This window comes from Diadema antillarum, unplaced genomic scaffold, assembly GCF_040938485.1.
Source record: "Diadema antillarum isolate AM-2024a unplaced genomic scaffold, OU_Dant_1.0 seq00000512_RagTag, whole genome shotgun sequence".
In the NCBI taxonomy this organism is placed as follows: domain Eukaryota; kingdom Metazoa; phylum Echinodermata; class Echinoidea; order Diadematoida; family Diadematidae; genus Diadema; species Diadema antillarum.
This window is the reverse complement of record NW_027271466.1, coordinates 1,036,715-1,064,048: the sequence shown is the minus strand read 5'-3', so window position 1 is coordinate 1,064,048 and position 27,334 is coordinate 1,036,715. Positions and strand designations below refer to the sequence as shown.

At 39.1% G+C, this 27,334-nt stretch overlaps 1 protein-coding gene across 1 annotated transcript; it reads right to left on the bottom strand.

Annotated features, from left to right (window-relative positions):
* Positions 1-1,543: 1,543 nt before the first annotated feature.
* On the bottom strand, positions 1,544-9,523 carry LOC139734160 (conditioned medium factor receptor 1-like). Its single transcript, XM_071644964.1, has 9 exons — positions 9,338-9,523; positions 8,558-8,782; positions 7,803-7,939; positions 7,122-7,393; positions 6,372-6,551; positions 5,878-5,967; positions 5,179-5,323; positions 4,318-4,394; positions 1,544-1,749 (listed from the first exon to the last, which is right to left on the bottom strand). Exons 1-9 carry the CDS (start codon positions 9,506-9,508, stop codon positions 1,544-1,546), a joined length of 1,503 nt encoding a protein of 500 aa, XP_071501065.1. The 5' UTR covers positions 9,509-9,523.
* Between the last annotated feature and the right edge of the window lie 17,811 nt (positions 9,524-27,334).

The following is a 27,334-nucleotide window of genomic DNA, read 5'->3' as shown; positions in this document are numbered from 1 at the left end:
GTATATTACATTTGCTTCCATTTATACTATGAAATCCCACCTATGGTTTTTAACGTTGTGTATGCATCCTCTCATTAAAAAAAATAAGGGTCTATGGAATATGCTGTTTGCCTTACACTATTTATATCTTACCACTTGTTGGGAAAATATTGCTGATTTTCCCAAAGTGTTTTAGGTTTGGAACTTGTTTTCTTGCTTGAGTTTTTAATTATGTAAGACAGTTGTACTCATTGTTAATCTGTATCTTATCCAAACAAAATGTGATTACTCCTGCATGATTTCTATATTCATGTACATGTACAGTGTGTATGATGTACTCTTTATCTCTCTCTTGCAATAATGCAAGAATCATTCCACAATTATGACAGAAAATAAAATCACAATTTATCGTGATAACACAGCTGAAAGCTACCACTTTTGTCATCTGTTTTTCTTTCATTATTGCAGTGTAGTGTGACTAGCATTCATTCACAGGCATTGTATAGTTTAGTAGTCTCTTCAAATGGCTGTTCTGTCCTGACGACAATAATAGAGAAAATTTAAGTGTTTACATTGCCGTTAAGAAAGTGTACATGAACTATCTAATCCTGTACTGAAACCAATGTTCACCACAAACATATCAATTATGGTCTTATAATGAAACATAACAATAAGTTTATGTTTGATAAAATCTAAGTTATTTATTAACATTTTTTTTAAATTTTTCAATGGGAACATCTCAATGATCGTTTTGCAAGGAGAAAAAGAAGAACATATTTTCACAGCAAGAGATCGTCATCAGGGAATCTTTATTTCTCTTCGCATTAAACCAGCAATGCAGATCTGTAACACGAATAAGCATTACCATGTCATTTTAAATGTGAAGTAGATGAAAATAATCAAACAACAACAACCACATACCAGCATAAACTCAAGTGAGCAGTTGTGCTTTCTCAACATTGTAAGTACAACTGTATAATGTGTGGTATGTTTTTATGTTTGTATGAAAACGGTCGTTTGTTTGTACCCAAGTAATATAAACAACATATTTTCGTGTACAGTAATGTTTACAATGAAGATTCCCCAACTATAGCTATTATCATGTAGAATGTTTTGGAAGTCGAGTTATTGTCGCACCATTGACTTGTCTTTGCAAAAGAAGCGATAAAATTGTCCCACCGGGAAACCACAGGCCAATGTGTGATGATCGAGCCTCGGTGTTGGTACGAACCTTGCATGTATTATCATGTCATATTATGTAATATACCCTGCAATAGACGTATGCCGATTATAGCTGCATTTAGGACAGAAGACGAAAAGCTTACCTAACCTCAAACTTTTTCTCATTTTTGAGGGGGGGGGGGCACAAGAAACACAATTTTGGTCATTTACCCTACTCCTTAATTAGGCCCATGATGTAATGGGTTCTGACAGAATATTTTGTTTTAATGAAATCGTAGAATCTCATAACTGAGTGATGCAGTTTAAGGGTCGTGACACGGTAAGACCATTCATGCTTCCTTTATTCTCTATCCTATCTCTCGTTCATCATTTTCCTAAGACTCTATTCTTCCTTCTCTTTCTCGTCTTCCCTTCCGTCCTTCTCTCCCGTGTTATCTTGTCCTCCCAAACCGAGAGACAGGAGCAGTCGCTGGACGAGTAGGTGGACCAGTTCGAACCCGACCACGATGACAAACTCCGGCCGCAGGAGATTGATCTTTGGCACACGACCGGTCATTATCTCCGCCCACTTGGCCATGAATACATCCCCTGAAGACAAGACAATAACATAATTGTATCAGGCCGATATTATTAAGCCGTGTAATGAGCAGGGGCGGATCTAGCTTTTTATAAAGGGGGGGGGGGGGGGAGGGTGTGGGAGGGGGTTTCCCCCCTCCCACCGTAGGGAGAATTTTTGAAAATCTGTGTGTGAAAATGGCGTTTTCTTGCATCTAAAACACCACTATCCCCCCCCCCCAAAAAAAGAAGAAATAATGATAATAATAATAATAACAAAATAAAATAAATACATAAATAGAAAAAAGTAAAATTACAAGTTTAAAAAAAAAGATAAGATCTAGTATTAAAAAAAATGGTCCCCGCATTTTTTTTTTTTTTTTTTTTTTGGGGGGGGGGTTGCAACCCCCCCCCCCCCACCCCCTCTAGATCCGCTTCTGATGAGGAACACCTTCACTATTAAATGATTACCACATTTTGATTGATCAGGTTAATTGCTGGAATGCGGTTGCATTACGGCGTTTGATGTTATACACCCTAGCGAAGTCGCCATGGTAATGTGCGATTAGGCCTATATCATTGGCATATTACTCCGTATATCATGTATATCATTTGTTGGGAAATATTCTCGATGCCACATTTGCTAAGAAAAAAAAACACACAAACGAGCCAGTCTTGCTCTATGCCTCTGGTCAAGAAGACATTCACCTTGGGAGCACCATCACAGAGGGGGTAAACCTCTGGATTGTAAACACAAGAGGCGCGGTCAGACTGTCAAAAGATCAAGAAGTTTAAGATCGCTATCTTTAAAGGACAAGTCCACCTTCATATACATAAGGATTGAGAGAATGCAGCAATATTTGTAGAACACATCAGTGAAAGTTTGAGGAAAATTGGACAATCCGTTCAAAAGTTACGAATATTTTAAGTATCTGCGCAGTCACTGCTGGAAGAGAAGACTACTACAGTGTATGATGTCACATGCGTAAAACTATATAAAGAAAATAAAAAGAGAATTTCACAAAACTTTACTTTTTGAATAAAGAGCACATTTCTTCGACTTGCTACTGACGTATATTAAGGGTAATATTATTCCCCCTGCCTTCTGAAAGAGAGAAGTCGAGTGTTCTTTTGTTATGTGAGAAAATTGGAAATATGTTAAATTTTCTTTATTCTTTCTTTATATCGTTGTACTCATGTGACATCACAAGCTATAGTACTCTTTTCATCCAGCCGTGACTGAGCAGAAACTTCAAAAATTCATAACTTTTTAACTGATTGTCCGATTTTGCTCAAACTCTCACTGATGTGTTCTACTAATATTGTTGCATTCACTCAACCCACATGTCTATGAAGGTGAACTTGTCCTTTAAGATCTCGAAGTTTTGCCAGTCTGACCGCAAACTTCCCGCGAAACTTCTCGCGAAACTTCCCACTCCACCTAGGGATTTTTCCCTCACCCCCTCCAAACTTCAGGATCTTTTGCCAGTGTGACGGCGCCTTAGGTCTTGGGTTCAAATCCTGTCCGGTGCGTTTATCCTTGGACAAGATGTTTTGTCCACAATGCCATCAAAGGGGCTGTCATAAGGCGCGGTCAGACTGACAAAAAAATCGAGATCTTAAAGATCGCGAACTTAATCTTCTCGATCTTTTGCCAGTCTGATCGCGCCTTGATAAATGTGACTGCATTATGATTATTTCTAACATTATGTACTGATTGTCATTTACGTTATTAGACGACATTTTATTATACATCCCCCTCCCAAACAAAGAGAGTAATTTCCTTCACGGAACATTCAAGAAATGTCATCTTTGAAATATGTCATGTTTCGTGAATGAAGCAAGGGTTTCTACTAACGTCACGGATGTGTAAACATGATGTATTGACCCTACCATATACCTACCATGCATACAGGACATTATCTTTGATGATATATTTACTTTCAAATTGTAATTGCTAGTATATGAAAATACAACCTCAGAAAAAAAAAAAAAAAACCGGATGTGCAATTAAAGTTCAGTCCACATCTAAGGTAGATGATCTGCATTGACATTGTGCATTATGCGGGGAGCGGGAAAACCGAAAACCGTAACCGTAACCGTGTTCAAGCACGCTGTATGGATTTCTGACGCCAAGATATTTCTTTGAGTTTTATCTGTCACGAGTCCTGGAGCGACCCGCGGCATACTTCCTTTATTTAGCCAGATAGCTTGAAAGTAGAAATGATCTAACAATGATTATCGGGTAAATTAACTGGGATTTCACACGTGACCAACAAAAACTGTTTAACGATGGCTTATCAGCAATCGCATTTACGTTCGGGTAGCTCTAGACATCCACGCTCAAAAGACAGGCTCGTTACGAACGTTGAGAAATCTAGATGTGAAACGATTCCCGCAAGATACCTTCAAGTGAAGAGAAACCACACTACTTTCATATGAAACTAATGATATTCATTCGCAATCTGGCGCTGGTTAGAATCATTTTAGTCTAAGTCCACAACTCAGTTGGCTTCAGATTTCAGAACACGCCGTCACCTTCACGATTTTATTTCTAGCTATCAGCGTTCCTTGTATAATTCTCCCTCACTCATCACTTACCTTTGCGTTGAATGGCTGCTGTAGCGGCGTCTAGCACAATAGGGAACTTGTACTGAAGATAGCTTATGGCGGAAGACCTACCGAGAAAAAAAAAGATAACAAGAAAAACAATCGACAAGATCAGTCAAAATAACGTACACAAATTGTATAAGCACAGAAAGAAGCTGCACGCATCAGTTCATCATTAGCTATGCGTGATGTTCATAATTCATTCGCTTTCGGCTCCGGGGTCTATGAAATCATATGTAGCCCGAGAATATGGTACTCGTCGTACCACACACTGACTTATGATAATTTTATGGAGCATGCAAACCAGGGGTCTGTTTCACTGTTTCATGAAAGTCTTATGAGAAACACGCTATTAAAAAACTTCATGATATCGATATGAACGTTTCACAAAGCTACACATGAGCAACTTTGGCCATTCTAAGACTTACGTAAAGAATATTTATGTGATGGCTTCATAAGACGGACCCTTGGTAGGCTTTGAAATAAATGAACTTAGTGTAATGATATACATTTTCAATTGGGTTTACACTAGATCTCCCTGTATCATACTCCCGTTTCTTGATAATCTTATAAATGTAACGGTATACTATCGATGCCTCATAATCCGTCTTACGGGGTGTTGCAAGAAAGTTGCAATCAACTGCAACTTACAATTAATTGCAAGCCCCCTTCCAGTAACGGAAACTTGAGATTGATTGCAAGTTGCAATTGATCTATCTGTTGCAAAGTTTGCAATAGATATTAGCAATTGATTGCAACTCGACTTTCTTGCAACACGCCATAAGGGATGGTGTTAATATGAGAATTGATTTTGAGGTCATATCTTTCTCTTGGCAGGCACTCGCTACTTACCATTTGAAGTCATGTCCAAATTTGTCCATCCACTGCTGGTGGTAAATCTCCATGGCCTCCTTGTCCACATTTCCCCGAGTGAGGGCCTCATCCAGAAACTTTGCCGCCAGACGAGCGCCATCCATTGCCAAGTGAATGCCTTCACCTGATTACAAAGAACGCGACAGTATACTTACTGAATTTTGTGATATCTACAATAGTCGACAGATTAATATGTATGTTTTGTATTCATTGGTTCGGACAAACCGAGCAAGCTCAATTTTGAATAAAGGGTACCTTCGATACCAATTAATGCCGACAGTTTGAGTATGGATACATTCTGATCTTCTGTTTCTCGGAACGTACGTATCTATCACTGCACAGCGAAGTGACTGTCACTCTGTTACAAACAGATTGGGGGGGGGGGGGGGGGGGGGGGTGAAGGGTGAAGAGGCTGTCCAGAAGTCAATACATCATTTAAACACATTGTCTTCTCCAGATTTACTAATAGAAAACAGAATCAAACTTATAAGATGAAATTGTTGTTTAACCAAGCACAACATCTCGATGATTGTGAATTGTCTTTCAAGACAGTCACAAAAACAACATCAGCAGAAGATCCTTGAATTGTCCACCAATTTTTAAAACGCAATGATTTCCACTGAAACTCACTCCATTACATACTCCTGTGGAAAGCAAATGATGCACAAAATTACTGACCTGTCATGGGGTCAATCATTCCCGCTGAATCTCCGACTAGGATGACCTGATCGTCATAGGAACGGGGCACACCCCCGAACCTCAGACTCGCTGAAATGAGTGATAATAATAACGTTTACGATAAAAGGTTAAACGTTTTAACTAGCAAGATATGTATGATACGTTATCAGAGAGATATCACAATTCCAAGATTGAATCTTATGTAAAAATCATATTGAAACCATCAAACTGAAGCAAATTTGTATACGAATTAATTGTTCAGGCATACGACATAGTAATGCTGAAAGTCCATGAGGGTATTATGCTTTTAAGAAGAGTCCAGCAACATGATTTCTCCCATGACCCAAATGCCAAGAAGACAGTACTACACAGTGCTTCAAAATGCTGCTGTTTGAATGTGAACATCGCCTCTCATAATGCTGTACTAATTAACCTTAAGATTCAGAAGACAATCCCATATAATTTCGGTATTTGCAATTTATACTAATCCTCACCAACTCGCATTTTCTCGATCTTGAAGTTATCACCCAGAGCTTTGCTGACGTAGGGGTCGTCCTTCATTATGTGATCGTGCCAGTAGGGTAGGTCCTCATTGCGGACTTTTGGATTACCAGGGATAACGTACACACAATAGTTGAGCTCGTTGTTAGGATGACGAAACAGGGCAGAATATCCTAAAAAGTAAGCAGACGGATGAGTGGTTATGACTCTCTAAAAGTAGCACTGTAAGATCTGTGTCATGACCATAGAGATATCTGTACGGTATAAATGGCTTACCATGTAAAAAATAACCAGCGTGAGATCCAACTCAGCAGCAAAGTGGTTTATCAGGCGGTGACAGTAACACTGCACCATTGACAAGCGAGGATTCACCACTATTAAAGTTATACATCTTGGCAATGTACACACAGACATCTTGTCATAACAGAAACATAATATTGCAAAGTAAATGTAGGCATACATACAGAGAAAGGAGATAGGGGGATATTGATAGTATATAATAATTATATAGAAGGGGGAGAGAGAGAATACATACGAGTAGAGAACAAGTTAGATATAATCCCACTGTGTCTATCCATCCGCTCACATTATTGGTTGGACCTATTTGAAGATATTTTGATATTAATGGTAAAGGCATGAGGGATTTCTTGAAGAGTATTAGGACCTAGAAGTAACACTGGCTCTTGGTGACTTTCTTTGGGACAGTGAAACTATCAAAGAGTGCGAACACACGTTCTACCAACCTGGGAGCATGTCCTTGTTGTAGAACACCACCCCGTCAGCCTTAAACCTGTGAGTACCAGGCTCTACGTACGACCTTGAGCAGGAACCTTGAGGTGGAGTGGTGATGATGCCAAGCTTGGTGCCCATCGTTGAGGGCGCTCCGTCGCAGCAGGCCAGGACGCGTGCCTTGTACTTCTCTTTCCCTTCTTCCAGTGAGAGGGTCCAGAGACCACTTTCTTTGTCCAGGTTGGCATCCGATACGGCGCTCTCCTCCTTGAGGTCTGCTCCCGCCCTTCAACATTTTGGGAGGGACATTTTGGTAAGTCAGATGTTAGTAATTATTATTGCTCAGGGAAAATTCTCTAAATCACTTTAATGCGAAAGTTTGTCCCAGTGCTAATCTGCTAAAAATTATGATTTCAAAAATGAAAATGAAGTAAAAATCCGGGAGAGGGATTCTACATTTTACTTCGACAACATTTCAATTCTACATCATCGTCTCTGCAGGTGCAAAAGTATCCGTGAACCATTTGGTACAAAAATTGTGAGATACCAGGCGTCTTTTCTGTGTTTCAAATCAAATTAGTACTCATTCATGAATGACACGTCAGCAACAGCAGCGACACGAACGAAACCGAATAAGGCGAGATAATTCTAAGTAATTGAATGATTTTAGAATAGATGAAGAAGAAAAGATTCACTTTTTGGCAGCCATGGCTATGGCATTGTCCAGATGGAGTCTCTTGCACGCAATGGCTGCCGGGATATCTCCCATGATCTCAAGGCTCTGGCCGATGAAACTCAACCCGCCAGGACTCACGAGACCACCGCTGTCCGCCTGCATTGGACAACAAATGCAAGGAAACAAAATAAGGAGATATTATGTGCTGATCATTGGATAATCTACATTGTTATCATTTTTTTTAAAGATAAAAGCATTTTATTTTGTTAGTAGAACTTTTGATGGGTGAAGTGTTAATGCATGCTTATGAAGCTCACTCGCATGCACACACGCAAACCCATCCGCATGTATACCCCTAAAAAAAGAATCGTATATTTATGATGAAATAAAAAGTTAATTCTTAAGAAGAGAAAGAGAAAGATAGAAAGACGTGATCGTCATCTATATCAGCAAAGCACATCTACCATTGCCCCCATAACCCTATACCATCCTTGCCACCTAAACCATTACAACTACAGGTATCGCAACACCGTAATGTCACCGCATCTGCCACCGTTACCACCGCACCGCAAACATCACTGCCATCGTCACCACCACCACCACCACCAACACTACCAACACTAGCGCCCCCATCTCCTCCTCCTCCTCCTCCTCCTCCTCCTCAGTATTCACCACTGTAGCCAATCATAATATAGCATACATGACATGGGAATTTTAATTATTGATTCGGCATCTTTACAACGATACCAGTGATGCGGAAACATTCCATCTCACCACGTGAGCCTTCTTCTGGTTGATGAGGTCGTCATAGATACCCATGTCCATTAGGATTTCCACGGCCGTCTTGCACACCGCATCCCCGCAGTACTTGTCCCGGGGGAATTTCTTTTTCTCTAGGAGCAGCACTTTACGTCCGCTCTTGGCCAGGTAGTAAGCCAGCGTGGACCCGGCAGGACCCGCCCCGACGATCGCTACGTCGTAGTGCTCCTTCTTAGCTCCCTGGTGTAGAAAAAAAATCATGACAGAATAAATCATATTGTTCAAATTTACCCGAATTATACATCCATATAGATTGGTGTGTGTGTGTGTGTGTGTGTGTGTGTGTGCGTGCGCGTGTGTGTTTGCTGGTTCTTAGATTGATATAAGGCTGAAAAAATATCGATGAATAAGTTATCATCAATGTGTGGGTATGCGTCATAAGCAATAAACCTAGCTGCTTGGAAGAGACTTGTTCCACATCACTTCGAACTGAGTGATAAATGTTTTATGTAGGGTCATTGAGATGTGTCCATATCAAGAGTTTCTCCTCTTTTTCAAACTTGAATAATGAAGTTTGAGTATCTTGGTCTTATCGACATTGGGGGAAAACAAATGAAACTAAACAGAAGGGTTAGATTCACAATAATTTCAGTACTATTAAAGTTCCAGCGTAAATTCAGAAACCGTAGACATGGTAAAAACGCAAAACTCTGCTCATGTTTGTAAATTAAAGAAGAAGTTTCAATTTCTGTATTATGGGAAAATATGACTCTAGAATGATTATTACAATGGCACCTTATCATCCTTGAACTTCTGGGGCAGCGTCTGAATCGACCTCCTGATCGTCAGAATGACGTAGATGAAATACGAGACTATGACGAGCACGATGAGTTGGACGAGGGGTATTGGACCCAGGACCAAAGTCCAATGGAGCAGGATCAGGAACCACTGGACCTTCGGATCCATCAGCCAGGGCGTGGAAGCTTGTGAGTCAGGCGTTGGCGTCGATGATGATGGCGATAGCGGTGGCGACGACGACGGGTTCGGTGATGGCGAGGGAGGTGTCCTTTTCACAGGTGTGGCAGGATTAGGAGTTGCCATTTTTTCACCTGGGACCTTTACTTAGTTCCGTTTTCAGTGAAGCAGTGATTTTTTTTCCAGGCGCCTGTGACAATCTAAAGTAAGAGGAACAAATGGAAGAGTTAAAGACACTTTTAGTGTCTAGGACTAATCGTGAAACTGTAGTTTTACTTGGTAACCTATGAATGATATAATATTCATTGAACCATACACTATAACATTACGATAGCAACTGTCTGATTATCATCATATGATTACATTATTATATGCATCAGAATGTATTTTCGATATTATGTATGGGTCCTACATGTACATGTATAATCAGGGAGGTGGGATAACAGCTCACCGTCCTTCTCAGCAAAGGGAAGGGGGCGGGTTCATGTTGATGACCAAGGAGGTACTAGACTCGCCTGGTACCTCCTTGGTATGGCAAACTGAAGGTATGACAACGGCTGACACGCAGTAAGAGTTCTTCACACGTTGTTCATGTTGTCATTACATTACGCAGATGGGACCCTTTCATCATATTCCACGTATTATCGGTCCTATTTTGATTCGCTGCAGGCATTGTTACAAATCACGACAACGAGAAATGAAATCGGCTTAACGCTCGATCTTTTTGCATTACCACGATTACCGTACGCATTCAAATAAAATCCCAAGTTAGAGAAGTTTAGTGCATATATTTCACTTACCTTAAGTCAATTCGTGCAAGAGAGTCGCTTTCCTTTCTGAGGAATAAATTCGTTTTGCCTTCGTAATTACCTGGACTCAATATGAGGCAAGTGAAAGCATTTGACTTCATAAAGACTGCAGAAATTCTTCATTTGGTGCATTCGACATTATTAGCTGCAATACTCCAGAAAGCTGCGTTCCTATGTGTCCTGTCGGTGGTAGGCACGCCGCGAGTCAAAGACATATTTCTTATCACACTAGACCGTGATAGACTACGAGCCCTCTTCACAATCAAAACTTAAGACTATCTCAAGGAGCCAGGCGAGGCAAACGCACTTTGATGGACATTGATAATCCATAGAGCGTACGTGTGTTTATTCGTGACATCTTAAAAAAATATTCATTAATAAGATAATCCCGTCTCAATGCACAGTACAGTGCATCAATGAAAGCGAAAGAAAGACGTCAATATTCAACAGACATTATTACTGGTCCCCATCACATTCAATTATTCCGAATGTTCGCGAATCCGAAGGTTGGCTATTCCGAAACTGAAACAAAGTTCCTTAAGAAAAAAAAAATCGTTATTCCGATGGTTCATTAGTACACATCTTCTTTACATTTTCTGATCCTTCGGAATGGCGAACCTTGTTTTAGTATTGGACTTACCAGCCTTCCGAATAACGCCACAAAATGATATTCGGATTAACGAACATCTAGGTATGCGGAATTTATGTGTTTCGGACTAACGAGCATCACCCGATGTTCCCTACTCTTTTTTTTGTACTTGAATTTAGCAAAGATGTAAATATGAAGGAATTACTATGTAGATGTAAATTGGTCGCCTCAAAGAATCCGATAAATCACCAAAAGACTTCTTAGTTCTGTAGTCCGAAGTCCACATTGTCAATGCAAGATAACAATGAGATAAAGGAACATACGTCATTAACTACTTTGCTTCCCTTGTGGGTCAAAGTGTGCTGCTTGTTGCCTCAGAGATTTCGCTGTATTGCCTTTCATGGATCACGTAATCAATGTAACACGTCATGGACGGGTTAACAAGACATGTTAATTTGTAGTTAACACACTGTGCTTGTAAAGAGGAGTGAGAAAAAACAACAACAATAAACAAGGAAGAAACCACGGACCTGATGTATAGTGTATTGCTGTTGTCATCGAAACACTCTTTAGTCTATTTTCATATTACTCAATTTAACATCAGTCCATTTCTTGTGTACGTACTGATATTCGTGATCTGTACATCTTGCTGAAATGAGTACATGTAGTTTGATTCGAAAAGGTGGTAAGCAATTCTTTTGTTGTTCTATAAATATGTCATTATCGTCGATTGACTTGGCACAAAATTAATACCAGTAAGGCACTTTAAGTTAAGCCAATTCAGATAATGAAAGCGTTAAAACATAATCAAGGAGTTATCAGACACTCCTTGAGCATAACCAATTATCACATGTCTATAAGCTCAATGAAACGATGGTAGGTCAAACTAGACTTTCCTAAGTTCTAATCAAAGTGGATTTTGTATGATATGTTCTGAGATCAAGCTCCTCATGTAATGCAGTAGGCCTAGATTGTTCTTGCTACGCATGGTCGTGGGTTTTGTTGTGATTTGTTAAAATCATTTTCTGACATACTTTTGGGTTGTTTGTTTATTTGGCCTTTATTGATGGGCAAAAAATGATTGTGTGTGTGTGTGGGCAGCCATAAATCGTCAGTGAATTTCATCTAAACCAGCATGTAAAATAGTATTCACTTGCTGTCAGCTACTCTTTTATTTTGCAAATTCGTTTCTATATCCACTTACCTGCCACCTATTCAACAGGAAAAAAAAATTTACACGCACAACACACACACACACACACATATATATATATATATATATATATATATATACACTTAACAAAAAAAAGTAAGTTCCCCCTAGCATTTTTGGATATATCTCAAAAAGTATTTTACTGATTTTCATAGTTCAAACTGGAATGGATAGGGAATTTTATTACTCATAACACGAATGGCATATCATTACCACCAGATATCATTATTGGTGTGAAAAAATGCAATTTATGTCAAAATGCATGGAAAAAAGTTGCACATTAGTGACTTTTACACAAATACTTGGTCGGCCACTTCTTGGCAGATCTTTAACCTCTCCAGTTTCCTGAAACTTTGCTCTAAGTTTCCTTATGGCATTGGGCGAAACCTCTGGTCTCCTGGCCACCTCACCGGAACCCCAGCTTCAAGGAAAGCTGTAGCTCTCCCTCTTTCAAAAATTTGCAGACGCGGCATGATGCAAAATGGCCGTAAGCACATTAATGTGATCAACCCAAATTGAAATTAAAAAGCACATGGCTTTGACCAGCATTTTCATATTGAAAAGGCCTATTGTTTAAAAAGTGTGCATAACATCTGTTTAATAGAGAAGCACATTGTCCCTGAGAATTACATAACAATTTAAAAAGGTCATTTGCTTACTTGCATAGGAAATGTACACAATACGCTTCATATAACCTCAAGCGCAACTTTTTCCCTTGCATTTTGACAAAAAATACATTTTTTCACACCAATTATGATATCTGGTGGCAATGATATGCCTTTCATGTTATGAGTAATAAGATTTTCTATCCATTTCGGTTTGAATTATGAAAATCGGTAAAATACTTTTTGAGATAATATCCAAAAATGCTAGGGGGGGAACTTACTTTTTTGGTCGAGTGTATATAGATATAGATATATACATACATGTATATACATGTATACACATAGATAGATAATTGATTTACTATAAAGAAAATGAAATATCAGGAGAAAGCATCACACCACCTCAGTTTAGTACACACAAACCGACACGAATAGCATTCACAACCCAATCAGTCTATTTCGTTTATTTGTGTGTTTTCAGGTAGGTCTTAGACGTTCCTTTCATTCTTTTAAAACCCTTACCACACCTTTTATTTCCACTCTAATAAATTACTTTTAAAAGTATAATTTTTCTCCGTTGGAAAACAAATTACGCTATTGAAGTAAAGTCATGAATAAAATACACACAACAATTTTTTTTTCAAATTAATCGTATGATTGTTTTTTGCGGGAAACACATGACAGGGGACTAGCTGCATGTGATGATTCTTGTTATGTAAAAAAAAATCGTAAAAAAGACACACAAATAAGAGCATTGTGCAAAGTGAATATATGACATCATGATACTCCACAATACTCTATCAAACCTGTAAATTGTGGACAACGTCAATTTAGTGCAGAAGTTTAAAACCAACATCGATACCTTTTCATTGCAAAAGACATGATCCTATAAATGCAATGTTGTTTACCATTGAAAAATTCGTTTCTATTTACAGTTGATTTATCATCACAGTTTATTTGGACCATTTATATATATATATATATATATAGTGAAAAATTTGAGCAAAGAAAATGGGTTTTCATCGGGATTCTAACCCGAGACCTCCGGATGACTAGACCAGTGCTCTACCGACTGAGCAATTGAAAGCCCTAGATCGGTGACATTCCAGACAATTTTCAGAATTTGACATCATTTAGTACATAAATCGTCAACTCTATGTATAGATCAGTGGAATTTATTGTGGTTCTTGAGCAGAGAAACAATACTTTCAAAAACGTTAAACAAATTACACTGAGCAAGGATGATGACATAGGAGGTTCACATATTTCAGAAATGTAGCAGTGTAATTCCATTGCAATACCGCTTGCTTGCGAGTTCACCTGTGGGAATCTATGCATACCTTCTTAATCTTTTGTCTTGCTTCCTTGAGCCCCAACTCATACATTCCTATCGTGACTCTGCCATGTCATCATCCCAGTTCAATGCAATTTGTTCTAAATTAAAAAAAAAAATCTTATTCTTCATCCCAATTATCACAAATTTTGAAACTCTGTCCTCAGTATAACTAATCTATAGTTGTTCAAATGTAAAAATCTGAAAATCATCCGACTTTAAGAGTGAACTGATGTTTATGTATATATGTATGGCTTAATAATGTATCTAGGATACATGTACATGTACGTTCATGTACAATGATAATACAAGAATCAATAAATCAAATCAAATCAAATCAAATCAAATCAAATCAAATCAAATCAAACCAAATCAACTCAACTCAAATAATGTCAATATAATGCCTGTATTATCATACTGTCATATGTGACCCTGTATCACAATACCACTAAATTATGGCCAAACATATATTTTAGTTCAGGGTAGATTCTGAAAGAAGAGACTCTAAATATCAGAATGACGTACAACTCCATGCTTTTGAGCTTTCCTAACCCATCCAAATAACGGAAAGATAATACACACTATCGAAGATGTATACTGATAAAATATGATTTGAAGTTTAGAGCCGAATCAAGTGCTTGATCCTACCTGACTGTGCTCCGTTTTAGGCATGGGACAAAAACCGGGTATAATACTTCATCGTGACCAAAAGAAGAGATTATCAGATAATGGTCATTTTTTCTTCACGCTTAACAATGAAACACAATCATTCATGACTAATACTAATTTCAATGCAGTAGCGTCAATCTTTTAAAAGGTGATAGAATTGAAAGTGATGAGTGTGTAACGTTTTTTTTAAAGAAATGAAAAGGGGTCTCCAAAATGTATTATACCTTATCACACTATTCTACCAAAGAAACAATGTTCCAGAAAATATTTTGATCTGATTTAATTTAATCTCATTTTATCATATTTTATTGGTTAATGCATTATCATTGAACGTACAAATACATACACACGCATATTATACATTATTGGTGTCATACATATACATGAACGTTAATTGTTAACAAAGTAAGTTTCTTTAATGCCTTTACAATGTGAAGCAATACAGTTTCTTCATTGCCTTTGCAATGTACAACAAAAAATATCCACGATGCACGAATTCTCGCCACAGACAAAAGGCGATATCAAGGGGATATCATGTGATATCGTACGATATCTCCGATATCGAACCTCTACTTCCGGTTATTGATTTGCGTGTGTGCTTTTCGATTCGCGAACTAGCCAGCTTTGAGTTGGTTGGATCAATCCAAAGAAATATACATTCTAAACTTTAGTTTGTTTATTTCCCGAATATAACTAACCATCACACCATGGGGTTTTTCTTTGAAGCAGCAGAGTGTACTTCTGATGATGCTAAAAGGAAAAAAATGGACAAAATATCCGTGCACCGAGCAGTAGAGGTGCACCACATGCACAGGCCGTGTATCGAGCTAGCTCGCACGCATGAGAGCGGAAGCTATTAACTGTCCCGGCCTGAGAGGTTCGATATCGGCGGTATCGTACGATATCGCTTGATATTGCCTATTGTCTGGGGCGAGAATTATGCAGAAGGGCTACAGCTTAAAAGGACTGTACAGTACTGGTAGAGGTAGGGATTCATGTTTTGAACATTTCTAAGTGAGATAATGAAAAGCCTCTTATGAAATGTGAAAGAGCATGTAATTTTAAGAAGGATTCAACGTTTATTTGATGAAAATTGGTTTTCAAATGGCTGAGATATCCAAAAAAAAAAAAATGCTAAATAAAAGGCGATATGCCACAACTTTATTAGGATATCTTTGTTTCACCTTGTTTTTGGATATCTCAGCCATTTCAAAACCGATTTTCATCGAATAAACTTTTGATACCTCTAAGAACTGCATGCTCTTTGACATCTCATAGAGTAGTTTCTGAATATCTCGCAAAACGTTAAAAGCTAAATCTTCACCTCGACCAGAACTGTACACATCCGCACCCTTTAAGCGTTGCTTGATTTGCATGCAGTCCTCGTACATAATACAACTAGAGAGGGGCCGTCAAAGGCGGCAGACCCACGCCTTGTACAAAGTCGGGGTAAACATATTGTGCATTCGGTCATCTACCAGAATTCGGTCACTTAATTCCAGTGTCCTTTATCACCAGCCAGTGCGTTCTACCAAAGATCGTACACTGAAGTGTACGATCTTTGGTTCTACAGTCACATCACACGCAAATCACATAATTTCACATACGGTAACACTCATTCACCACAGGAAAGTCCTTTAGTCTCCTCCAAAAATCCATCGAAAATCCCAAATTCCACCGTCAAAAGTGCAGATTCGGAACTTTTCCAAGCGCGCGCGAATTAAGTCCAGTTTTAAGAGTATTGTCTACGCGACGGGTCGCCGAAAAAGCGCTAAAAATCGAGAAATACGCCGTTTTCTTGCGGGATATTTTGCTTATAGCAAGCCGAGAGTGTGTTGATATCAAAGGTCGTATGAGTGTACGATCTTTGATGGTATCCACAAAAGCGCAAAAGAAAAACAAAATTTACGTACCCCCTAGGCAATTACCCCTATGATTAGTGTCTACGGGAATTATTCAATGCAAGGGTTAAATGCAAATGTCTACTGCACCAGTATTCGGCCACCAACGAGCGCCGCAACGTCCCCGATGCTATTTTGCACCAACAGGGTAGAGCGCGATGCATTTTCAGCGGCCTTGCACACGCATTGACATTGAGCGCGCATATCGTGCAGTGTGACTGCGACCGAGCAAATGCTCCTCCAACGAAAAAAACAATCAATTTTAATTTGAAAAATCATCAAAATACGGGCCAGTTTGTGACGACGGAGAACGAACTTTCATAAATCCAGAAGGACATAGTCCTTCAAATAGGCCTAAACGTAAATTTCGGAATTCTTACGAACATTTGAGCAGCGAAGTCCGATCGTTTGGGAGTTTATGTTTTCGTATGGTAGCGGAAAATCGCAAAGTGAGAAACGGGAAATTTTCGGAGTGGTCACTATATCATGGGGTCAAAACTTAAAGGTCGCACAGAATTTGCAAGGGTCAACCGATTATCACCAAAATCTAATCGATTCTTTCCTGTCATTATCCAGACATCCCCTGAACATTTCGTGCAAATCCGTTTACCCGTTCTCTTGTTATCTTGTACACAAACAAACAAACAAACAAACACACAAACAAACAAACTAGAGAGGGGCCGTCAAAGGCGGCAGACCCACGCCTAAGTACAAAGTCGGGGTAAACATAATGTGCATTCGGTCATCTACCAGAATTCGGCCACTTAATTGCCAGTGTGCTTTATCACCAGCCAGTGAGTTCTACCAAAGATCGTACACTGAACTGTACGATCTTTGGTTCTACAGTCACATCACACGCAAATCACATCATTACACATACGGTATTAACACTCATTCACGTACAGGAAAGTCCTTAAGTCTCCTCCAAAAATCCATCGAAAATCCCAAATTCCACCGTCAAAAGTGCAGAATCGGAACTTTTCCAAGCGCGCGCGAATTAAGTCCAGTTTTAAGAGTATTGTCTACGCGACGGGTCGCGGAAAAAGCGCTAAAAATCGAGAAATACGCCGTTTTCTTGCGGGATATTTTGATTATAGCAAGCCGAGAGTATGATGATATCAAAGGTCGTATGAGTGTACGATCTTTGATGGTATCCACAAAAGCAAAAAAGAAAAAGAAAATTTACGTACCCCCTAGGCAATTACCCCTATGATTAGTGTCTACGGGAATTATTCAATGCAAGGGTTGAATGCAAATGTCTACTGCACCAGTATTCGGCCACCAACGAGCGCCGCAACGTCCCCGGTGCAATTTTGCACCAACAGTGTAGAGCGCGATGCATTTTCAGCGGCCTTGCACACGCATTGACATTGAGCACGCACTCGTGCAGTGTGACTGCGACCGAGCAAAATGCTCCTCCAACGAAAAAAAACAATCAATGTTAATTTGAAAAATCATCAAATATCAAAGGTAGTATGAGTGTACGATCTTTGATTGTATCCACAAAAGCAAAAAAGAAAAACAAAATTTACGTACCCCCTAGGCAATTACCCCTATGATTAGTGTCTACGGGAATTATTCAATGCAAGGGTTGAATGCAAATGTCTACTGCACCAGTATTCGGCCACCAACGAGCGCCGCATCGTCCCCGGTGCAATTTTGCACCAACAGTGTAGAGCGCGATGCATTTTCAGCGGCCTTGCACACGCATTGATATTGAGCACGCATATCGTGCAGTGTGACTGCGACCGAGCAAAATGCTCCTCCAACGAAAAAAACAATCAATGTTAATTTGAAAAATCATCAAAATACGGGCCAGTTTGTGATGACGGAGAACGAACTTTCATAAATCTAGAAGGACATAGTCCCTCAAATAGGCCTAAACGTAAATTTCGGAATTCTTACGAACATTTGAGCAGCGAAGTCGGATCGTTGGGGAGTTTATGTCTTCGTATGGTAGCGGAAAATCGCAAAGTGAGAAACGGGAAATTTTCGGAATGGTCACTATACCATGGGGTCAAAACTTCAAGGTCACACAGAATTTGCAAGGGTCAACCGATTATCACCAAAATCTAATCGATTCTTTCCTGTCATTATCCAAACATTCCCTGAACATTTCGTGCAAATCCGTTTACCCGTTCTCTTGTTATCTTGTACACAAACAAACAAACAAACAAACAAACAAACAAACAAAAAAACAAACAAACAAACAAACAAACAAACAAACATACGGAACCCTTTACATAACCCCCTGCCGATTTTCATCGGCGTGGGTAACAAACAAACAAACAAACAAACAAACATACGGAACCCTTTACATAACCCCCTGCCGATTTTCATCGGCGTGGGTAATAACGTATAGGAAAAATAGGAGGGAGGATTTGCATACAGGTAGGATAAAGAAAGAAGAAAGGAAGGGAGAGGTCTGTCTGCTTTAAGGCAGTGTCACACCATAACGCGGGCTTGTGGCGAGGAGGTAGTTTCCAGCACGTAGAAGATTTTCAGCGGGCGAACAAGAATGTTTGCAATTTTCATTCATGCCTTGTCATACCGTACGGGGGAACTTCTGCGGCTTGACTTGCGGGGAAACAAATTTACTCCAACGAGCTCTCCGCAGTTGGTCCGCACCTGACAGTATCTAGCGCGTAGTTGCCCGGAGGTGCTCACGCAAGTCCAATTTAACCGCAGCCAAGTTTTGAGCATGACCAAAACTTTTTCCGGGGGAGTCGCGGGAATGCCCGTAGAGGTCCACGCAGAACGCCAGTAGGAGACCCTTAGCGGCAGTACTTCCCAGGCAATTCCCACGCAGGTACTTCGCAGTCCCGTATGCAGCCAAGATAATGAAATTCTGTGCGATTTCAGCCATTCCATGAGAGGAATTCCTTCACTAAGTTGTCAGCCCCCACGCGACTGGTACAAAGGTCACACAGTATACTCGAAAGTATAACGCGTCCAGCAAGTAAGACACATGCGCTGACTCGCACAAATCCTTTTCCGCCCTCAGGAATGTCCGGTATGCTAGAAAATCCCTACACGTAACAAGCCCGAGTAGCTTGCCCGGAAAGGTGTGACAAGGCCTAAACACGGTTGCGGGTAAAAAAATATGCGTGCGCACCTCCGGGCGACTACTTTTGAGATACATGCTAGGTACTGTCATGTGCGGATATCTACGGGGACCTCCGGGTAGTCAAAAATTGTTCTTTGCAAGTCGCACACAAGGCTGGTGTGACACGGCCTTTAGTTTGTGTGTGTGCGTGCGTGTGTGTGGCGGTTTGTGTGCAAACAGTTAGTTTACACAAATTAGAAACCCATAATACCTGTGGACTTGCTTACCACTTCATTCCAGATTAAAACAATGTAACAAAAACAATGACACTCTAATACCAATTGATTCCAATTGGTTTCTATTGGCTTAATACTGGTTTTATTACTAATGAATATTCATAAGCTATTCAAATTCTATTTGTGAAAAAGAAAAAAGATTGTTGAATCTAATGTTTTTTTTTAAGGTTCAATAGACTTTATAAAGACTTTATAGACTTTTCAATAAACTTTATTAGAAATTTATTTGATATTCTTTCATTGATATTCTTGATTTCAGCTTGTACCTTTGATGAGGTACTTTTTATATTTTTATAATAAAAATGTAATCTACTTGGTAACCATGTTTTAAAGCATTACAATGGAATGGCCCTATACCGGGTGTCCCAAAAAAAGCGGAACGGTGGATTTTCAGTACCTTGCGTTCTAAAAGTGATACATTTTTTTGACATTATTAGAAAGAGCATCTTCCGCAGAAGACCATGATACCAAAAGCATTAAATTTGGTTCAGCACTTTTTATTCTACGCCAATTTTTGTAAATGCAGTCATTTTCAATTTTTTGCGACTTATGAGATAATAATTTGGGTGCAACACGCGTTCCATACGGTGAATTGTGTAAGCTCGTTGATCCATGTCAACAAAAGATAACGCTTTCATATTGGGAGCGCGCACGCACACACACACACACAGACACACACACACACGGGTTTCCCAATGTGAAAGCTGTATCTTTTGTTGACACGGATCACCGAGCTTACACAATATTCACCGTATGGATCGCGTAGTGCACTTTAATTATTATCTCATAAGTCGCAAAAATCCGGCGAAATTTGGCAATGACTGCATTTTCAGAAATTGGCGTAGAATAAAAAGTACTGAACCAAATTTGATGATTTTGGTATCATAGTCTTCTGCGAAAGATGCCCTTTCTAATGATGTCAAAAGATATATAACTTTTAGACCGCAAGATACTGAAAATCCACCGTTCCGCTTTTTTTGGGACACCCGGTATTAAATGAATGAAATATCCCTAGAACAGAGTGAGTGTGACGTGATCAACCGAACTGAGCTCATAGACTCTTTCATGGACTCCTACTATAGCATGGAGAAGACGTGGCGCAGATAATCAGAATGATTGAAAAGCGCCAATAAACACCACCACCAACAACTGGTACTAACTAGGTCTAGGATGTAGGCTGAGCCTAGATGTACTAGTAGGTACTAGTAGGTAAAGGCTTTAAGACTAGCTGTAGGATTATGATAGCCTATAAAATCAACAATGACTTGACATACGTATGTTCTGGTAAACACACATACATCAACATAATTCAGCACAAAATTAACTTTAACAAATGGATCCCAATTGATTCCAACTAATACAAGTTAATTCCAGTTGGGCGAATACCAGTTGATACCAGTTGATACCAGTTGATTGATTCTAGTCACTGTATTCCAGTTTTCATATTGGAACTAGGAACAACTGGAATCAAATGGTACCAGTATCAGTTGCCAACTGCATGGTTATCATGACCACTTGTATAGCTTGATTTTGAAAGAATGCACAATATCAAGGATCTCATTAAAATATTTTGGTTTGAAAAATAATGAATTATCATTTGACGTGCCTAAATACTGCGAGAAATCTGTCTGTGTATGATCTATTTTTGAAGCTTGGATAGGACCTACATTGACAAAGTACTCTTTAAAACAGCGTGCTACATCTCTGGGATTACAAAGCGTTTGTCCGTCATTCGTAATTTGAAATGTTATCACCTTCTTTTGCTTTACAATGACCTAATTGATAACCTTCCAAGTGGTTGACCTATTTCCAGTGGCATTTGTAAAAGCTTCCGTATAATACATTCTGAACGAAAGCGTGATAATCTGTAAGTTCATTTCTTTATAATTCATATCGATTGCAATTATCATTATTTGGATACCATAAACTATATCTATTAAACACATTTCTTTTCTGAATAGATCGAAAAATTCCCTTTCATATCCACGGACTTTTTTTTTCTTTTTTATTTTCAATTGTGGGGATATATTTGTCAAAATAAGAAAGAAAATATATTCCTCAAGGTATCATCAGCTTTATGTCTGTTTATATGTTAGTGCTGTCATTATGTGTTTTTTCCTTTTCTGTCTGACTCTTTGTGGGCTTCCATTTCCATTTCTATTTTGTCAATTCTTTAAAACATATTTTCTCTCTATTTTTTTCTTTTTTCTGCTGCTACAATTATTTCGCTGTTGTTGCCTCAGACATTTTTGTTGCTGTTCTAATGCCGATTGTTACCAATATTTTCACTGATTCTTTCTTTTCCGAGGGGCCCACACCCTACAAGCTTTGTCTTTTCAGTGGGTCCCTCCGTTTTTCGCCGTATGTACGTTGATATTTCACTTTATTTCAATTTACTTCAGGTATTATAATGTTTTACTCTGTTAAACTCACCTTGTTCTCTTGATACGATTTCTATCACTGAAGAAAGAGTGATGTATGTTATGTTATTTTTTATTGTCGAAAAACGGAATAAACTTGAATTTGAACTTGAATTTTAATAAGCGATGTTTTGGCCTGCACAAAGTAATACATCATCCCATGTTACCATAACTAAATCTTTGTTGAGTAATGAAATATTTTCATTTCTTCTTACGTTCTTTTTGCTCAACATATGAATAATCATTGTGTGTCCCCACAACTGAAAACTACAGGTAAATTGTCAGAAATGTCACTATACAAGAGACCAGATTTCGAATAATCTGATTCAATATTAGTTATCAACGTCGGTGAGTTGATCGTAATTCTAGAAGGCTTATCAATTGTAATATTACAAAAAGAAATGCTTGCAAAGTATTTAAAAGTTTGTTTGTAAGAAATAATATTCTTTTTTTTTCAAGAAATCAATATTAAAATCGCACATCAAATATACAACTTTGTTTTCTTGACTAATCATCTCTAATAAAGCATCAATATTATCCCAAAATAAAGAACTGTATATGAGGGGGCCTGTATATTACACAAAGTATTATATTCTTTGTATTATACATATCACTTCAACACATTTGCAATCAATCAGGCCTTACTTTATACGATAACTAGTGTGATAGGATTACATTAAGTATCACATAGTTTGATTCTTCGCGTAATATCACGTGAATGAAGCTTTTCTTTATGCTGGTAATATGAGAAACTTTCGAAAATTTCTTTGCTACCAAATTGATCACTGAGATGATATCAATGAAATTCAGGCCCAACACAAGAGGACTGCATTTTCATATATACCGACATTCGCCTACTAAGGGTAATCCTACTTTTCCTAGTTGGATGCGGATTGGTCGGGAAGACTTTCCTTGGACGTGATTTCAGGAACAAGATTTTCATTTTCTTCCAACCCGGGCGTTTCTTCGGACCAGTTTGAGTGTAGACGGACGTAGAATAAAACGGATAATTCAGGTCCATCGCGAGATGGTAGAGTTCTTCATATCTACCGATTTTTCTAGGGGTAATCCTTTATTAGGTGGTTGCGGACTGGACGTTAGTACTTTTGTCGAACGTTCCTTTAAGAAAAAAAAATAGCCAATCTTATTCAACTGGGACATTTCTCTGGACTAGTTTGAGTAGATGGAATTCAGAGAATAAGGGATCCTTCAGACCCATTGCATGAGGGTCATGTGTTTCTGTTCTGCGTATGTTTGCGTACTCAGGATGATCCAGCATTTTCTTGTTGGCTGTTGATTGGCTGGGAGTAGTTTTGTCGGGATAACCATCTCCATCTAACTCTGCCATTTATTTCTCGGTTTAATAGGTAAATTGATGAATTGGACCATTCAAGTCATTCGGTAAAAGGTCGCGTTTTCAACATGTCGATATTCGCATACTCATCGGATCCTGCGTTTCTGTAATGGTTGATGATTATTGGGAAATAGTTCCCTCAGGATTTGATTCAAGAGCAACACAGGCATTTTCATCTATATAACTTGGGCATTTTCTTTAGTTTGCTAGGGTAGATGGATGCAGAATATAATGGGTCATTCAGACAAGTCGAAAGAGGGTTGCGTTCTTCATTTCTATGGATATTCGGGTACTCGGGACGATCCTGCGTTGCTTGCTTGTCTGCTGCTTAGTCGGGATTAGTTTCATCTGGATACGCTGCAAGAATTTGTTTATGCGCATACGCAGGGTTATTATGCGTTTGTTGGATGGTAAAGGATTGGTGGGAAATAATTTCCTTGGAATTTGATTCAATATCAAGCAGAAATTTTTATCCAACTTGGGCATTTCTTTTGGTTTGCATGATTAGAAAAATGTAGAATACAACTGGTCATTCAATCCCGTCGCAAGACGGTCGCGTTCTTCATTCCCATAGATAATCGCGTACTCGTGATGACCCTGCGTTTCTTTGGTGGTTTCTGCTTGGTAGGGAGTTGTTTTCTCTTGACACGATTCGAGAACAAGATAGCCATTTTCATCCAACTCTGGCACTTCCTTTGGTTTGCTAGAGTAGATGAATGCAGAATATAATGGGTCATTCAGACCATTTGCAGCAGGGTCGCGTTCTTCATTCCCACGGATAATCGCGTACTCGGGATGACCCTGCGTTTCTTTGTTGGCTGCTGATTGGTTGGGAGTAGTTTCGTCGGGATTTGATTCAAGAACAAGATGACCACCTCCATCTAACTCCCAAATTTCTCTTGGTTTGCCTAAGTAGATTGATGTAGAATATAATGGATCATTCAGGTCATTCGCAAGAGGGTCGTGTTTTTCACTTCTACCGGTATTCGCTATCTCATGGTAATCCTGCGCATCCTGGATGGTTGAGGGTTGTTGGTGAATTATTTCATCGAGATTTGATTTAAGAACAAGACGAACATTTTCATCTAACTCAAGCATTTCTTTTGGCTTGCTAGAGTAGATGGATGCAGAATATAATGGGTTATTCAAACAAGTCGCAAGACGGTCTAGTTCTTCATTTTCACGGATAATTGCGTACTCGGGATGATCCTGCGTTTCTTTTTCCACTGCTGATTGGTCGGGAGTTGTTTCCACGGGATATGATTCAAGAACAAGATGGCCATTTTCATCCAACTTGGGCATTTTGACGTCCTGGAGAGGCAACGAATTATTACCTGCAGAAAGTGAGGTTTCTTTCAAGCTGCTCACTTTCGCCACTGTAGAGTGATACTGAAAAATGAAGTAGAAAGTGAGAAAAATTGCATAAAGGAGGCTCTCGATAAAACAAACAATGATATGTACTTCGGGAAAATTATGCTGCCCCTATTCCTTCCACGCAATTCTCATACTATGCGCTACTACATGTTAGGTTCAAGTCGGCTTGAATAACAGAACTGTTCGAACGAGCTGAATCTCGCAACATTTAGTGTTCCTTTACTGTATACTCCCTACTTGAGGAACGAGCCGTATTGCATAGTTGAATCGCTCTACATTTCTTTAAACGAAAAGGCAAGAACGTGTGAGGAAAACAAAACATTGGGTTAAAAAGTAATAAATATCATATCTAAGTACATATCATACGCATACATACAAATGTAATAGAATAATCATGTTTGTAATGATAGAATTATGTGACCATGCATCACAAAACCAACAAAAATCACCAAGCATGAATTTTTAGTTAATGGCAGATTCTGAAAGAGCAGACTCTAAGCTTTTAGATAATGTATAACTCAATCCAAATGGACTCTCCTAATCTATCTAAATAATGGAAAGAAAGCACACACTCTGGAAAGTCTGAACTGAGAAAAGAGGCTCTGAAGTACAGAGTCTATTCAACATCTTTATCTTTACCAAGCCGTGCTAGCTGTGGTATGAATGGGGAAAAAAAGGATGTAAACCACTAGAGCAACAACAATGAAGGGATTATCAGATTAAGCTGAAATTTAGCACGCCGTATCAATACAATCTGTCCATAATTAACTTTCAAAGCAGTAGCATCATCTCTAAAGTTATTAGAGTTGAAAGTGAAGAGTGCAAAGGATATGAAAAGGACCTCTGTAAGTCACATCTGAACTCACTACTCTACTAAAAAGGGTTGTCGAAAAAAAAACTGCTAAAAAACACACTTTCCAATTCGTTCTATGATCCCAAACTTAAGGATAACGTAGAAGAAGAATAGCTCTTTCAGTAAACTCAAGTTTGATTTGGCTGAATCGTTTCACCTTTTTTGAGTTCTCACGTAAAATCAAGGGGTGTGACTTTTTGCTCGTTTTGTGGTGCACGGTCACATAATATATAAAGCAGAAGAAAAAAAATATCATGAAAATTCTCATACTGTACACCGAATGTTCATTTCAGTACACAAATGTTTGGTCACTTGGCCCTTTGTTGAGCTATTAACATACTGTAAATCACTTGAGACTGTGTTACTTAACTCTTAACGTGCCATGGTCGCCGAACGGCGACCTTAGTCCTGACGTGCCATGGTCGCCGATCGGCGACTAAGAAGAGCGAGAAAAGCATTGATCATTTAAGTTATTGTGGTACCGTAATGTGTTGCACCAAGAAACTGCCAATGATATGTACTGGTAGCTGATAAGTATAAACATCGTTTCCACTGAAAATATGACCATGTTTACATTGGAAAATTTTGAGTAAATACATGATTTTTCAGCTAGATGTATTTTTTTCTCGTCGGGAAAATCCGCAGTGAGCGCACCCTCCGCAAGATGTGTATGGACCAAAAGTCTCATTGGTAAACCACGCGTGTGTATGCTATTGAATCAGCGTGTATTGTCTATGCGGTTCCACTCGCATTGTTCCGCTTGGATGCTGTCCTGCGGGAAGCTGCTTTGATTTTGTCCCTCAAAGAGGATCAGCTTTCGTTCGTCGGTCAAGTCTTTCATCCTTTTGTTTTGGTAAACGTCACTAATCGTCCCCCACGTTAGCATAGGAATTGCACGCGGACAAAAGCCAGCCGATTTCAATAGAGTACGCCCGCCCCCGGTCCGCTTAGACAAAAGGAGGATTAGTAGGTTCTCCCTTCTCAAGTGGACAAAAGACACTCTTCCAGGCCCAGGGACATTACTTCAGTTGCAAATACAGGATCTGGGACTAAAGAACTCACATTTGGGAATGAATTACTGAGGCAGAAAGAGAAATTGCTAAGACAAAATAAACTGCTAATATCTTTGGAATCATACAATTCAAGAAGGCAATTTTGTTATCATTTGAAAGAGGAGATGTTGCTCTAAAACTTTCTCACAGAGTCAAGGGAGCGTTCTATTGAAGAAAAACCGCGACTGACTCCTTTTTTCCATACTACACAAACATTTCTAATATTTTTTTTGATGTATCAATTATTTCTGCAATATTTCAGGTTCAGATAGAAATTATGGCAAACTGACTACATGACATGAA